The sequence below is a fragment of the Hyperoodon ampullatus genome (genome assembly GCF_949752795.1).
Source record: "Hyperoodon ampullatus genome assembly, chromosome: 4".
NCBI lineage: Eukaryota > Metazoa > Chordata > Mammalia > Artiodactyla > Ziphiidae > Hyperoodon > Hyperoodon ampullatus.
Genome location: NC_136917.1, coordinates 149,472,763 through 149,489,241, shown reverse-complemented (window position 1 = coordinate 149,489,241; position 16,479 = coordinate 149,472,763). Strand labels below are relative to the sequence as shown.

The window sequence follows — 16,479 nt, the reverse complement described above, 5'->3', positions numbered from 1 at the left end:
GCCCAGCTGCTCCGTGGCATGTGGGATCTTTCCCAGACCGGGGCACGAACCCGTGTCCCCTGCATCGGCAGGCGGACTCTCAACCACTGCGCCACCAGGGAAGCCCTCCTCAGATATTTTTTAAAAATGAAAAAATTCTGTAAGCAGAAAGCTGAACCAGTATGGGTAATATGTAAATGTTGTTTGATACCATTTTGAACACCCCAAAAAAGGCACAATAAAATAACTGAGTGGTGAGACTTCCCTGGTGGTACAGTGGTTAAGAATCCACCTGCCAATGCAGGGGACACGGGTTTGAGCCCTGGTCCAGGAAGATCCCAGATGCCGTGGAGCAACTAAGCCCGTGCGTCACAACTACTGAAGCCTGTGCGCCTAGAGCCTGTGCTGCGCATCAAGAGAAGCCACCGCAATGAGAAGCCTGTGCACCACAATGAAGAGTAGCCCCTGCTCGCTGCAAGTAGAGAAAACCCGTGCGCAGCAACAAAGACCCAATGCAGCCAAATATAAACAAACAAACATAACTAAATAAATAAATAACTGAGTGGTCAAAGTGTCTTGGCATCCTGACATTTCTGCCTTTTATTTTATTTTTTTCTCTTTGGGCTTTTGTTTTTTAAATTTTTTAATTTTAGTTGATTTACACTTCTGTCTTTTATTTTAAAAGAATCAAATTAATCTAAATCCAAAGAATAAAGTTACCCCTGAGATTAGCATACTTAAGACAACAGTATAAACTGGGATGGGAGGAGCAGAGTTGGTTAAGTGAAGAGAAGGTACAGTAAAGGTTTAACCTGTACTATCTACTAAAAGATTTAGCTGCTTCAATTTAAGCAGAATGTGGAATATCTTTTAAATATACTGTAACAAACCCCCAATGGAGGAATAATGTTCAAAATTCTAGATTAAAAGATGTTACTGTGATCCATATTGTCATTCATCCTAAATTACTCACTATGCAAAAAAGACTTTATAAGTTATACAAGCAAATTTTAAATGTATAGAATTTATTTATAGTTCACTCTTTTATAAAGGAAACTGTGAGAAGTATATACGGAGAGGAAAAGTTCTTTAAAGGTTGTTTATATCCCACTGCCCAACAATTATTTCAGTGAAAATGACATACAGGCAGGCACCTAAATAACTTCACTACAAAAAACTTCCATCTTCCTTGACATCATGTTACCAAAAAAAAAAGCAGCTTTGTTCATAAATCTGGCAGTCTAGCGACACCTTGTGACCAAACTGATCAGCTACATGTCTTAAGACTTCAGAAAGCAAAAAATACTATTCTTGAAAACAGAAAGTAGTCTTTAAACTTTTTACTCTTTGCCTCAAATACACATATTTATTAATTTTTTAAATTAACAAGATATATAAGTAATATTTAAATATCAGTACTTTTAACATGTATATATGCACACTGTAAGTAACAGTAAGATGAACCCCTGGGTATCCATCCTCCCTCCCAGGTAAAGAAGAAAGCTTCATCAAGACCATAGATGCTTCCCTTGTGTCTTCTCTGCCTCAGAGGAAACCACCAAACAAACTTAGGTTAATCATTCTTTTTTCTTTACATATAGTCTCACCACCTACGCACGTATTCCTCAACAATACAGTACAATACATAGTTTTGAAAACCTAGTAACAAGTACAGACTTAACTGTGTACGGATAGGTCCACCAATTTTACCACCCCCTCTAATCCCTCTGAACAGGAACACTTCCTTCTTTCTGTCTCATTTTTACCTTTCAAAGGCCCAATCCAAGTTCGACTTCCTCCAACTACTAAAGCTCCCAAGGATTTCTTTTCTCCGGGCTACTGTACTTTCAGAGAACCATACTGTTAAACTCTAATCTGTTATTAATCTGTTATTAGAAATACACAACTGGGGACTTCCCTAGTGGTCCAGTGGGTAAGACTCCGCGCTGCCAGTTGCAGGGGGCCCAGGTTTGATCCCTGGTCGGGGAACTAGATTCTGCATGCATGCTGCAACTAACGATGCCGCATGCCTCAACGAAGACCCAGCGCAGCCTAAATAAATAAATAAATAGATAGATAGAAATATACAACTGTTCTGCAAATGAATTTTAAGATTCTGTTAGTATGGAAGCACTTCTTTTTAAGTTTCATAGTACCTACATCAGCATTGCTGCAATAACTGGTATTTGATACCACTCATTATTCTGAAGCAACTAAAAAATTTTAAATCAACAAACTGACCCACAGAACTGAACACTTAAAAATGGTTAAAATGGTGTTAGGTTGGATACAATTTTTTTATTAAAAATCAGCAAGCACTAGCAGTACTTTAACTAGGTGGGAAGTAGATATTTTCTTAATTTAAAAGAAATGTGCTTTTTTCTCCTTCTCCCACTCCAGATTCCTTTCTTTTACGCTGAAATTACAGGTCATTCCTACTATACATCAGGAACATGCAACCAAAGTGCTATAGGTGATATTTTGACATTTACAGCCATCCTAAACTTCACAGGATGTTGTTTAAAAAATTTTTAAAACCACTTTCTTAGTATTAGCTTCTTGGTTTACACAAATTCCTAACTCAAATGGACACTCTGTTTCACAAAATCTTAATTATATTTAATACTTTTGAGAAAAGCTTATAGACTTCTGCCCTCCTTTCACTCAACCAAGTGAGAACAGTGCACACAGCTCAAGTTGAAAACCACTTTCATTTATCATACACATTGAGTACTGGATAAGCTACATGCATAAAATGTTACATAACAGGTTAAGTTTAATACATATACAGCCACCTTAAACGGTGAGATTCAACTCTTTGCAAGCCATACCCCCTGTGTACCATGCATACATAACAAAGGAAATCCAGTGGTCTAAGATATATTATTAACCCAAATCCCAATGTGCCATTAACATATATGATGTAAGATAAAGAGACTGTTGATGGATGAAGCATCTGTAAACACCTCCACGTGCTAAGTGGCACCAAAGTGGATATCAAAAACATTGACATTAAGGCAAGACAAACTATATTCCATAAAAAGAACTTTAGCACTCTGACTTACCTGACTTACCTCCCAAAAAAGTAACTACAACTTGAGAAACCCTCCTTTTGGTCAGCTGAGAACCTAATTACAAATTCTAATTTGCACCACCGGAAGTGGTAATGGCCAACAACAGCAGCACAACATGAGCACAACACAAAGACTGCTTAGGCCAGTGAACTCCAGAGAATGTAGAAATGATCCATCAGTTAGAAGGTATTAGCACTTCTATTTTTATCTCAAAAAAATCATATTTGCTAATAGTTAACATATGGAGTTAACATCATACCCTCACTGAGTCTTTGTCAGCTGGCCACAGTTTGCTGAATAGGTGGAAGGCTCACCCAAAGAGGGCTGACAATGTTCTGAGCACTGTGACATATAGTCTTGGTATGTGCTGAGTAAGTACCTAGCTTTAACCAAACAAACTTTCATCAAATGGGTAAAGTAATTTTAAAAGATTTCCTACAAAAAAATTGTAATTGAATATGACATCAATATCACAACCACAAAGAAGGAAAAAGGGTCACGTTAAAGTTTCTCTTACTCAAGGAGGTAAAAAGAAAGTTATCAGAAGATCTACAAGAGGGTGGTCAAAAAAAAAACTCTCAAAATTATCAAGACAGGGTTTCCCTGGTGGCGCAGTGGTTGAGAGTCCGCCTGCCGATGCAGGGGACACGGGTTCGTGCCCCGGTCCAGGAAGATCCCACATGCCGCAGGGCGGCTGGGCCCGTGAGCCATGGCCACTGAGCCTGCACATCCGGAGCCTGTGCTCCGCAACCGGAGAGGCCACAACAGTGAGAGGCCCGCGTACCGCAAAAAAAAAAAAAAAAATTATCAAGACAAACTTGTGAATAAGCTTATGTTCTCTACCAGTAAGAAGGAAGAATGAACCCTGCCATAGTATAAAGTGCCCATTTATTGTCCTACTACCTAAGTTTGGAATATGTGTATTCACATTATAAATAAACACGCAAAACTCAATCTTTTACTGATATAAGAGTATCTTCATAATACAACTATTACTTTAGAAACTCTATTTATAAGTGAGAAAAATGACATGTTAATTACCAATCTCTGACAACCTCCAAACTTTTTTTTTTTTTTTTTTTTTTGCGATACACAGGCCTCTCACCGTTGCGGTCTCCCCCGTTGCAGAGCACAGGCTCCGGACGCGCAGGCTCAGCGGCCATGGCTCACGGGCCCAGCCGCTCCGCGGCATGTGGGATCTTCCCGGATCGGGGCACGAACGTGTGTCCCCTGCATCGGCAGGCGGACTCTCAACCACTGCACCACCAGGGAAGCCCCAAACGTTTTTAAAACAGTCTAAATAGCAATATATTTGAACATGAAATGAAATGAGCATAGATGTATGCAGAAGCTATGTTTTACGTAACAGTAGAGAGGAACAACAAGCTAACTCAGGTCCTATACTCCAGGAGTTTACTATCTAGAAGATTAGACAAATACACAAATAACTTTAAAATAAATGTAGTCATTAGTGCTATCAACCAAGTAGGTGTTCCTTCCTACAGCTGCGCTTTCTGTCTCATTAAAGTTAGGGGAGGCCATGTGACTTGCTCTGACCAATGAAACCTGCACCACACGTCATTTGTGAGCAGAAATTTAAGAGCCTGGGTGATCTGTTATTCTCTTCTTTCCTTTACACTAGTGACTGACAGTGCTCCAGATGGTGGCAGCTCCATCTGCCCAGCTGCCAAAATGAGAATGAAGTGGCCTGTGACCGATTTACAGTATGAGTGAGAAATAAACTGTTGTTTTAAGCCACTGAGGTTTTAGGGTTGTCTGTTACCACAGCTTAACCTAGCCTATCCAGAATAAGGTAGCATGAAGTAATTTTGATAAAGAATGACAGGAGCTAAGGAAGCTAAGGAAGTATATACTATACCTGATTCACATCTGCTCAGTTTTGTTAAAGGTGATGAAATTTTAAAAACCACTATTTTCCCTATTTAGTGACTGATTAACTTTCCAGATTGCCTAACTAACTAAACAAGCTTTTGGCTATTTTGTCTAAGTTCCTTTCAAAAGGATTTTAAACTTTTACAAAAATCTTTCAGAGAATTCCGTTTTTAGTTTATACACAGAAGCTTACCACTAAGTAATTCAATCCAGTTCTGGACCGTTTCTGGAGGCTGAGTCTCCTTAACGTGCTTTAGAGCTTCATCAAGAAGAACATCCCCTGTTGGAGCATCTGACTTACAAATCACCTAAAATGTAATCAACAAGAATCACATGATCTACTTGATCTTTTTAAACAAAAAACTTAAACAATTATGCAAACACTTCATTATGCTTAAAGCTCCAAGTGTTCATACAGTATCAAAGTTCAGATTTTAAACTAATTCCATACTAAGGAAATCCAATATTTAACCTAACCAGATTAGCCACAATCATGAACGAAAATTTAGCTACTGTGCAATAATTAGGAAAGTAAAATGGTAGAACAGTTTATACTCATCTTAATTCCTTTTACTGCTAAACCTTGGGCTATTTGATCCAGAAATTCATTTTTTAAACATTTATTAGTTATAGAAACAGACTCAATTATACATAAGAATTGAATATAGAATAAATGTGGCATCTCACATCAGTAGAGAAATTAATTTTTCAATAGATATAATAATAAAACTGGCTCCTCAGAGCTTATACCAAAATAAAAGATAAAGATTTAAATATGAAATATAATTGAGGGGATGAGAAAGTTTTCTCAAAACTGTGACCATAAGCAGAATCCTTGAAAATACCAATAAGGTCTGATTACACAAAATTTTTAAATACTACAAAACTTTAAGTTAAGGTGGATACAGAATCCACTTTAAGAGTAGAAAAACCAGAGGTAGGGTATGAGAGAACAAAACGCTGCACTGCTTTAAACAAGTAGTAGATCTTTATAGCCTTCAATAACATTCTTGGCTAAACAACAAATTTCTAGTTGAAATTCTATAATATCAAAGTGGAATTTGTTATATTACTTTACATTACCTGTTAAGATGTTATGAAATTTAACAGTATTATTTTAAAAATGGGAGTCTTCCCTCAAACTTGTCCTTGACAATACATCCTTTCCTTTTTGCTCAATCTTATGAAAGGTTAAAAAATATATATATAGTATCTGAGACAACATGACCCAATGGAAATATAATTAGAACCAGAAATACAAGCCACAAATCTATTTTCAAAAATTTTAGTAGTTATATTTTTAAAAAATGAAAACAGGTGAAATTAATTTTAATATATCTGATTTAACCCACCATAGCCAAAATACTGACATGTAATAAATAAATTGAGATTGTTTTACATTCTTATTTTTCCATAGTAAGTCTTCAAACATCCAGTGTGTTTCTATTTACAGCATGTCTCAATTTGCACTAATCACATTTCAAGTGTCTGGCTCATAGCCACATGTGGCTAGTGGCTACCACCCTGGACAGTGCAGATACAGAACATCTTCATCATCACAGAGAGTTTGATTGGAAAGTACTATTCTAGACCATGCTTTTAGTAGGGGGTCAGAGAGAATAAGAAAAAAGAAAGGAGAACTTTGGGAGAAAACATTGTATGACTATATGCTATGGTCATGCCACCACTTCTTACTTCTCACTTACTCCCTAAATCTACTTCCATCTGGCCTCAACACCCAGTGCATGCCCACCCCTTTGAGAATGGTCTCACAGTAACAATAAGCTGCGTATAGTTGGATCTTTTTTCTTATGAAATTCTGCCCCCCAAATCTCTCTCAGATGGACTATTTTTCTCCATCACCTCTACAATCATTCTAATCTACCTAATCTGATTAACTTTCCTTGGATTAAGTTTCCTAACTAGCTGCCCTGAACTAGTTTTAGCCTTTTTCAATCCATACTCCTCACTGATCTTTCTAAAGGTAAATCTTATCATGACATTCCAGCTTCTGCTTAAAATTCTTCAGTAACTCAGAGCAAGTTCCAACTCCTTAACAAAATTCAGCAATGTGTGGCCCACTAGTAAATATTCCTGCCCACACATATAATTTATATTTAGGGTTTTTCTTCTTGGAGGACAAGCCTCATTCTTAAATATAAACAAATAAGCAAGGATGACAAGACACTTGAAAGTCTTCAACAAGGAAGAGACCAAAAGAGAAAATAAGAACTGAAGAAACAGATAACACAGATAAAGAAAATTCTCAAAAGAGCAGTAATATCCTCAGGGATTTAAAAGAAAATCTTACATCCATAAAACAAGAAGAATAAGAAGCCATGATACAGAAAACGGTTCCTGGAAATCAAAAACATGAAAGCCATAATAAAAAACTCAACAGAGGATTAAAAGGTAAGAGAGACCAAGAGAATGTCAATTATATCTCAAAAAAGCTAGGAAACAAACCAGAAAGAAAAATAACATAAAAATCAGAAAGAAAATAAAGAACAGCCAAGAGGTCCACTCCACCTTATACAGTTCTAGAAACAGAGTGAAGATACAAGAAATAAAACTTTCCAAAATCAAAAGACACACATTTCTAGACTGAAGAAGCCCAAGCATAGTGTATTTTAAAAGACCCACATCAAGGCATATTACACAATTTCAGAACACTAGAGATAAACAGAAGATCTTAAATGCTTCCAGAGAAGAAAAAACAGGTATCATACAAAGAATGACAATCAGAAGGGCATCAGACTCTAACAGCAACTCTGTATACTAGAGGACGATGGGGAAATGCCTTAAAAATTCTGTGGGAAAAATCTAACATTCTATTCCCAGCCAATCTGTCAAATAGAAATATGGTACAATAAAGGAATTTTCAGGCATGCAAAGTCTCAAAACATTTTCCTCCCACAAGGGTGGAAGAAAACATTAGATCCAGGAAACAGGGGGCTGAAAGCAGTAAAAAAAGTGACAGGAAGTCCCAGTAGAACCAAAGCATAACCAGTCCAGACTGGAACACAGGCAAATTTTAATGGAGTTATCTGATGTATCTGAACATCTGAAAATTAATAATCTAACTTTTCTCTGATGCAGCATGTAAGAAAAAAGGAGAGCTACATAGAAAACTTTAAAAAAAGGGATTAACTCTAGAAAAAAACAAAACTATCTAAGAAAGGAAATCATAGGATATAACTTAACTCTACAGAAAACAGTATTAATATAGTTGTAACAATATAAAACAATCATTACTGTTTTGCCAAAAATTATGATATAACTCTATTAGGAAGATTGAAAGGTAGGGGTAAAAAGTGGTAAGAAAGCCAAATATTCATCTATTTTTTTTGGCTGCACTGGGTCTTCGTTGCTGTGTGCGGGTTTTCTCTAGTTGCGGTGAGCAGGGACTGCTCTTCATTGTGGTGAACAGGCTTCTCATTGCGGTGGCTTCTCTTGTTGCGGAGCATGGGCTCTAGGCACGTGGGCTCAGTAGTTGTGGCTCACAGGCTCTAGAGCGCGGGCTCAGTAGTTGCGGCGCACGGGCTTAGTTGCTCCGCGGCATGTGGGATCTTCCCAGACCAGGGCTCGAAACTGTGTCCCCTGCATTGGCAGGCGGATTCTTAACCACTGCGGCACCACGGAAGGCCCGCAAACATCCATCTATTTTAAGTAATAGATGTAAGTAAGTAAAGAGCATCTCCAACTGATTTATCAAGAAATGGCAGTATAAGCTTATTTAGAAATATGGAGGTAAATGCCCAAATAAGTGAAAACTGTAGCAAGCTGAATGGTGACCCCCAAAAGGTGTTCATGTCCTAACCCCCAGAATCCAATCCCCAATAAATCTTTGTAGATAAAATTAAGTTAAATCTGGGCTTCCCTGGTGGCGCAGTGGTTGAGAGTCCGCCTGCCAATGCAGGACACACCGGTTCGAGCCCTGGTCTGGGTAGATCCCACATGCCACGGAGCAGCTGGCCCCGTGAGCCACAATTACTGAGCCTGCGCGTCTGGAGCCTGTGCTCCGCAACAAGAGAGGCCGCGATAGTGAGAGGCTCACGCACCGCGATGAGGAGTGGCCCCCACTTGCCACAACTAGAGAAAGCCCTCGCACAGAAACGAAGACCCAACACAGCCATAAATAAATAAATAAATAATTTTTTTTTAAAAAAGTGCTTCAGGCTAATCTTTAAAAAAAAAAAAAAAATTAAGTTAAATCAGACCTGGAGATGAGACTGTCCTGGATTATCCAGATGAGCCCCGACATGCAATGAAAGTGTCCTTATGAGTGACATACAAAGGAGAGGGTGATGTAAAAACAGAGGACAGAGAGAGATGCAGCCAGAAGCCAAGGAAAGCCTCAAAGCCATCAGAAGCTAGAAGAGGCAAGGAACAGCACACTGTGGCCTCCAGAACTGTAAAGAGAATTAATGTCTGTTGTTTCAAGCAACCAAGTCTGTGGTAATTTGCTAAAGCAGCCTTACAAAACTAATACAAGGACTGAGAATGGCTGCCGCCCAGATACAAGACTAAGGAGTGGGGAAGGGCAGGTAGAAGATTGCTATTTTTTTTGTTGTAAGTCTTTAAGTACAATTTGATTTTATAACTATCATATATGTATTATCTTAATATAATCAATCATTATTTTTAAATGAATAGATTAAATCATATTGCAGTATTTTTCCAAAAGACTATCAACTGCCTAGTTAAGATCATACAAACAAGTAGATTGAAGTAAAAAGCCCATGCAGGCAGGGAACATGTGTCTCTTGGTCTCCAGTGTATCCCCAGAGTCAAGCACAATGCATGGAAGACGTAAGCACTAAATAAATAAATGATGAATGAATAAATGAACGAAAGAGCAAATAATTTGTTGATAATCAACACAAAACTGGTTCCTGTTCCAAAAAAACCAAACAAACAGTATCAAAATCTTTTCACTTTAGGTCAGGGCTCCATAACATTAATGTAAAATTACTTGTAATTTCTACTATTAGTAGTAACCAATGTGTGTATTTCATTGATAATTATAATGACAGATTCTTAAGGTTTCTGTCCTCCATAAATCTATGGTTGCACAGTAAAACAAATAAAAACTTTATTCTGCTTTATGACATAGATATCTAAAACAGTAACTTCAAAACTAATCTCATGCCAGCTCATTTGACTCTAAATGACTAGATTTAATTTTAATATTCCACGAGGAATATTTTCTGCCATACCGTGTTTACTTTGCATACAACCTTCAAGAATACATTTCTTTCTTTCCTATAGGATTATTACTCTCTCTGGCCTATCAATCAAAAAATGTTCAGTTTTCACCTAAAACTTTTTGGATTTCATTATAAGACAATGTATTAAGGAAAAAATAGCTTTGAAACACCCCACGTCCCCCAAGAAACAATGACAGACGAGAAAGAGTCTTGAATATTTTAGATTGAGGTTAAAGTTAGAAATTCTAAAAACTAGTCAATAATACCTCTATTAACACAGACCTTCACAGTGGAGGCAGAGATCTGAAAACTATTTGTACTCTGGCAAAAAGATCAACAGCCTATGGCTAGTTAATTTGCACAATACCACTTTTGAGTAGTTACGTCAAGTCTTCCAAATCATGGCTTTCAGGAGCAGCAAATAAAGTTTGGAGTCTTTCTGAATATGTAGGATGCAATGGCTAGCGATCCTAACAATGAATTACATTACTCATTATGCGCAAAGAACCAAAAACCCAAGGATGCAAGAAAAGATATGGAAGCATGATTCAATAAAGACTTAGCTTTAAAATCAACTTCTCTTCTTTAATTTTTGAAAGCTATTAGTAAACAACAAGGTTCTACTGTATAGCGCAGGGTATTATATTCAATATCCTGTGATAAGCCATAATGGAAAAGAATATTTTTAAAAATGCATGTATATGTATAACTGAATCACTTTGCTGTAAGCAGAAATTAACACAACACTGTAAATCAACTATACTTCAATAAAAAAGAAAACTATTAGTAGAAACAGTCTTCATTTTTAGGCAGCGCAAACTCTTTAAAAAGGAGATGTTATATAGGCCCCCTCTTACCTTTCTTGTTAACAGACTTTTACGTCTCATTCCACAAGCCTCTAGCTGTAACCTTCCTCTCAACGCTAATTCAATTAACATACAGCCACGTAATCCAGATGATATACAGTCATTCCAAAATGATGTGTAACCCTATTTAAAAAAGAAAACAAAAGAGCTAATTTACTTTGAACTCAGAGTCAAGAACAGAAATACTTTTGAGCCAAAGTTATTTCTTGTGTCTTTTACCTTGCATGTCTTTCCATAATTAAAATTAAAATACTGAAAAAATACAGTTACTATACATTATTAAACTAGGATTTTCAGGGACTTACTGTCTTTTCACCACTTTCCTTACATGTAGATAAACAACAAATAACTTTGGAACTCACTAAGTTATGTGCTAATTAGGCTCTTTCAGATTGCAGGCATCAGGGCTCACCCACTCAGTTAACCTTAGATTATAGTCGTTTATTACTAGCATACGTGGGCAAATTAAGAAGCTCAGGAAAAATAATATAGCCCAATGTAGCCTCATGGAGAATTAGAACATCGTTCAATGCTGTTTACAATAAAAATACAAGGTTAAATTTGGAAGAATATATCAGAAAACTTACCTATGAGGCCATGCCTAAAGTTCTGAATAACAAACTGTAAAGCGATCGGATTCCCCCACCCCACCAAGAGAAATTTAAGGGCAACATCCAAGGTGGAAAAACAGCCAGACATTATGAGATTGACAGACATCCAGGGATCTGGGAATTCTCAAGTGAAACAGGCATCACCAGATAAAGTCAGGGCACTCTTTGAGAGCTAATAACTGGGACTGTCCAAATTATGAAGCCATGAACTTTGCCAGCAGAGTTGCCAGCTATTAGTTTAAAGCACCCAACTCTGAAGAGAAAGCAGAAGCAATAACTGGTTCTGGTTAAGGCTCAGAACAAGGTAACATATAATTTTGATGGGAGGGAGAACAGGTCAATGGATTCTTTGAAGAATGGAGGGCCAGGAATAGGGAGGCCTAGACCCTTGGTTTCAGTACTTTCTTGAGGTCAGTCTTGGTACGTTGCCAGGTCATGGTGGTCAGCTTGTATTTAAGAAGATGACTGACCATCACGGTCCATGGGACTTCACCACCGACACAAGGACTTAAATGACAAAGCTACCACTTCTGAGAATGAAGCCTTTGGGAAAATAAAAATTGGGATGAAGGGAGCCACAAGGAGATAAACAAAAATATCAATTCAAAGAGTGAGATTTAAATGTGAGGCAGGGAAAGCAAACACTGACTACATTTGAGGGAATCCTTTTAAACTTAAGTGTTAGGGATCTGATTAAATTAAGACTGCCAGATATCAGCTAAGTGGTTAATAAGACCAATAACTTACAGACATTAGGTACAATCGATGGCTTCTGTATCCATCCAGAACAATTAAAGCCCTAGGAAGCCTAGGAATGGATTCACATAAAATCAAAGTTACAGCTATTGGGCTTCAACTGGCCTGGACATACAGATGGAGTTCCTAGGTGAGCCTCTAAGAACTATAAACGATAGAGTACACCTCATAAAACAGTGATGGATGTAGACAGGACCATGCCCTGTCTCTGCAGCCTGGAAATTTCAGATGAACAATACTCATTGGAAGCTTACATTTGCTAGCAGAGAACGAAATACACCTCAGCCTCAACTGCTCTCAGAGTTAATGGTATATCCAGAGATGTTAGCAAAATGGAGTCTTTAATAACAGACTTCAAAGATCTACATTTAATGAACGGCTTTTGGGCATTAACATAAAAAGACACATGCTTAAACAGAATTGATTTCATGTGGGAAAATAGACAAATGGGCGCGGACAGTTCTGTAGCAAAGCTTCTGGGACACATGAGCAATATTCCCAAAATAAATGAAGCCATCAAAGCCATACCAAGGGGCTTCCCTGGTGGCACAGTGGTTAAGAATCCACCTGCCAATGCAAGGGACACGGGTTCAAGCCCTGGTCCGGGAAGATCCCACATGCGGCGGAGCAACGAAGCCCGTGTGCCACAACTACTGAGCCTGTGCTCTAGAGCTCGCGAGCCAGAACTACTGAAGCCTGCGCGCCTAGAGCCCGTGCTCCGCAACAAGAGAAGCCATCACAATGAGAAGTCCGCGCACCACAAGGAAGAGTAGCCCCCGCTCGCTCCAACTAGAGAAAGCCCGAGCGCAGCAACAAAGACCCAACACAGCCAAAAATAAATAAATTAATTAAAAACAAAACAAAACAAAAAAACCATACCAAGCAACAGAACAGTCCAGTATGTTGATGACACCTGCTAAAATCTGTATCATAAAAGTAGGATCAGGAATTAAGCAAGTTGCATGAGGTAGGAGGCGGGGGAGAAAGGGTACTAAAAAGGGCAGTGTTAAATTAAAAACTTTTATGGCATTACTGGATAAAATGACAACGCCACCCTTAAGAATTATGTCTATTAGAGGGAAAGCAGTATGTTGGAAAAGAGTCAAGTGAATCTGGTCATGACCTAGGCCAGCAAGATTCTGCAGTGAATCCATGTCACAACACATGTGAGCAGAACTACTGAGAAGCCAGAGCACCAGCTTAGGCCTTGCCAAGTGCTAAAGAGCCTTTACATCTTTTCATCTCTAGTGTTAACCTTACAACTAGATTTCACGGATCCCCAAACATGTATTTTAGAAGTTTAGTATCTCCATATGAGATAACGGATGCTAAACCTACTGTGGTAATCATGTCATGATATGGGCATGCCTCGGAGATAACACGGGTTTGGTTCCAGACTACCACAATAAAGCCAATATCACAATAAAGCAAGTAACACAAATGTTTTGGTTTCCTAGTGTATATAAAAGTTATGTTTACACTATACTGTAGTCTCTTAAGTGTGCAATAGCATTATGTCTAAAAAAAAAGTATATACCTTAATTTAAAAATACCTTATTGCTAAAAAATGCTAACCATCATCTGACTATGCAGCATTGCCACAAACCTTCAATTTGTAAAACATACAGTATCTGTGAAGCACAATAAAATAAGGTATGCCTGCATATGTAAATCTAACCATGATGCTGTACACTTTAAATTTATATAGTGATGTATGTCAATTATCTCTCAATAAAACTGAGGGAAAAACTTTTATCTCTGCTATTGGGAGGCATTTTAAAACAGATGGTACCTTAGATTAAAGGAAATACGGTATTGTAACTACTGAGCTAACCTTAACCCACGGAAGAGGGAAGAGACAGGTGGCATAGGCCTCACAGGTGCCCAGCTGTGTAATGATGAACTAGAGCCTACCACGTCAGCTACTGGGCATCTTAAAACTTGGCACAAGACTGGGTGACGGAACATCCAGATCCAGGCATGCCATCAATCCACCTGACTTCTCAGTGGAAACGATTTTATAAGAGCAGGTCAGTAACAACCACACTGCCCAGAGGATTTTGTCCTCAGATAAACCACTACTCCCTGGAACAATTACAAGAAGCTGCAGTCTAAACAGGATGGTTATATATTCAGGGCATGAATGTGTTTATGCCCCAGTAAAAATCTTATACCCTATCTGTCAAAAAGGCAAGCCAGCCACATTAAAAAAAGATGGTTAAAATAGGTGAGGAAGACCTGACAGTATCGAGCAGTTTACGATTTGGTTCGAAAGCACAACTAGCTATGTGTGCAACCATACTGTGCGAGAGTAAAGAAACAGCAATGATGGGGAATTCCCTGGCAGTCCAATGGTTGAGACTCGGTGCCTTCACTGCCGTGGGCCCGGGTTCAACCCCTGGTCTGGGAACTAGGATTCCACAAGCTGCACAGCAAGGCCGAAAAAAGAAAGAAAGAAATAGCAATGATGATTATTATAACAAATTATGACTATGTATTCAGTGACACTACACAGCTCTTGTGCTTGGAAGCCAATAATCATTTCAGACCCCCCAACGGGTATGAGATTCTACCACCAGCGATGGAGGAAATAGCTTCATATCCCAGGTTAGTCCAAGGATAGGGTACTAGTGCTCAAAGTTCAGGGTCACACCAAGGGAGAACCACTGGCCAGGCAATCAACTTACTGATGAAGAAACAGCACTGCGCCGGGAATACTAGTAGCCACAGGATCTTGAGGATGTCCCCCACTCACTGTAGAAGACTCAACTGGGTCCTGATGGAGGCTGGACAACCACCAAAAAAAAAAACTATTTTGGGGCCCTACAAGTTCAAGATTATGATCAGAATCAGCTCCTATTCCTAAAATAGAATGGGAGAGGCAGAGATATGCCAAATAGAGGTGGATCATATACTGCCCTCACAGAATCCAGAGAAACATGATTTCATTAGGTTCATGCATCCAAAACAAGGGGAACATAAAAGAATAAACGGGCGCATTAAGACCCTAATACGGTTTTCCTGGTGAGTTGCGCTGCTAGAAAATCAAAACAGGCACATTCAAAAGTCATACCATGTGCAGCTCACAAGCCTCCAACAAAACCAAGAACAGAACAAAAAAAAAAAAAGACTGAACTCGAAAGCCTGGCCACCTGCAATAAAATATTTAAAACATAGTGTACAAACATCATGAGGTATACAACCAAAAGTATTATGTGATTTTCCTTCATAGAACATAAACACACACACACACACATATAAAAAATAAAATGGGGGCTTCCCTGGTGGCGCAGTGGTTGAGAATCTGCCTGCTAATGCAGGGAACACGGGTTCAAGCCCTGGTCTGGGAAGATCCCACATGCCACGGAGCAACTGGGCCCATGAGCCACAACTATTGAGCCTGTGCGCCTGGAGCCTGTGCTCCGCAACAAGAGAGTCTGTGATAGTGAGAGGCCCGTGCACCGCGATGAAGAGTGGCTCCCACTTGCCACAACTAGAGAAAGCCCTCGCACACAAACGAAGACCCAACACAGCAAAAATAAATTAATAAACTCCTACCCCAACATCTTAAATAAATAAATAAATAAATAAATAATAAAATGTAAGCACAGAATAAAAAATATAGAACGTGAAATATATATATATAAATAAAACATGAAAAACGGGTACAAAATAGTATATATAAAGTATGACCCTAACTTGAAATTATATAAATAGATATGCATAGAGAATGTTTATATGTATTAATACATAAAACCCTTCTGTATTAACATATAAAACCCACAACTACTGAAGACTGTGCGCTCTAGGGCCCACATGATGCAACTACTGAGCCCACATGCTGCAACTACTGAAGCCCGTAAGCTAGAGCCCATGCTCCGCAACAAGAGAAGCCACCGCAATGAGAAGCCCACATGCTGCAACAAAGAGTAGCTCCTGCTTACCACAACTAGAGAAAACCCGCGTGCAGCAATGAAGACCCAACACAGCCAAAAATAAAATCTAAAAAGAAGGCACTTTACTTATTTAAAAAAAAAAAAAAAGGCAGCCTACTATATGGGATATATTTGCAGATGATATATTTGATAAG

At 38.6% G+C, this 16,479-nt stretch overlaps 1 protein-coding gene across 1 annotated transcript in view; it reads right to left on the bottom strand.

Moving 5' to 3' along the window:
• The window catches only part of GOLPH3 (golgi phosphoprotein 3), a gene marked incomplete at both ends in the record, with an annotated part of 51,552 nt that overhangs the window by 4,916 nt on the left and 30,157 nt on the right, over positions 1-16,479 (bottom strand). Inside the window, 2 exons of the mRNA XM_079703445.1 lie at positions 5,140-5,254; positions 11,014-11,145. Of these exons, the coding sequence (XP_079559571.1) occupies positions 5,140-5,254; positions 11,014-11,145 (247 nt within the window). The remainder of the gene's footprint in view (positions 1-5,139; positions 5,255-11,013; positions 11,146-16,479) is intronic.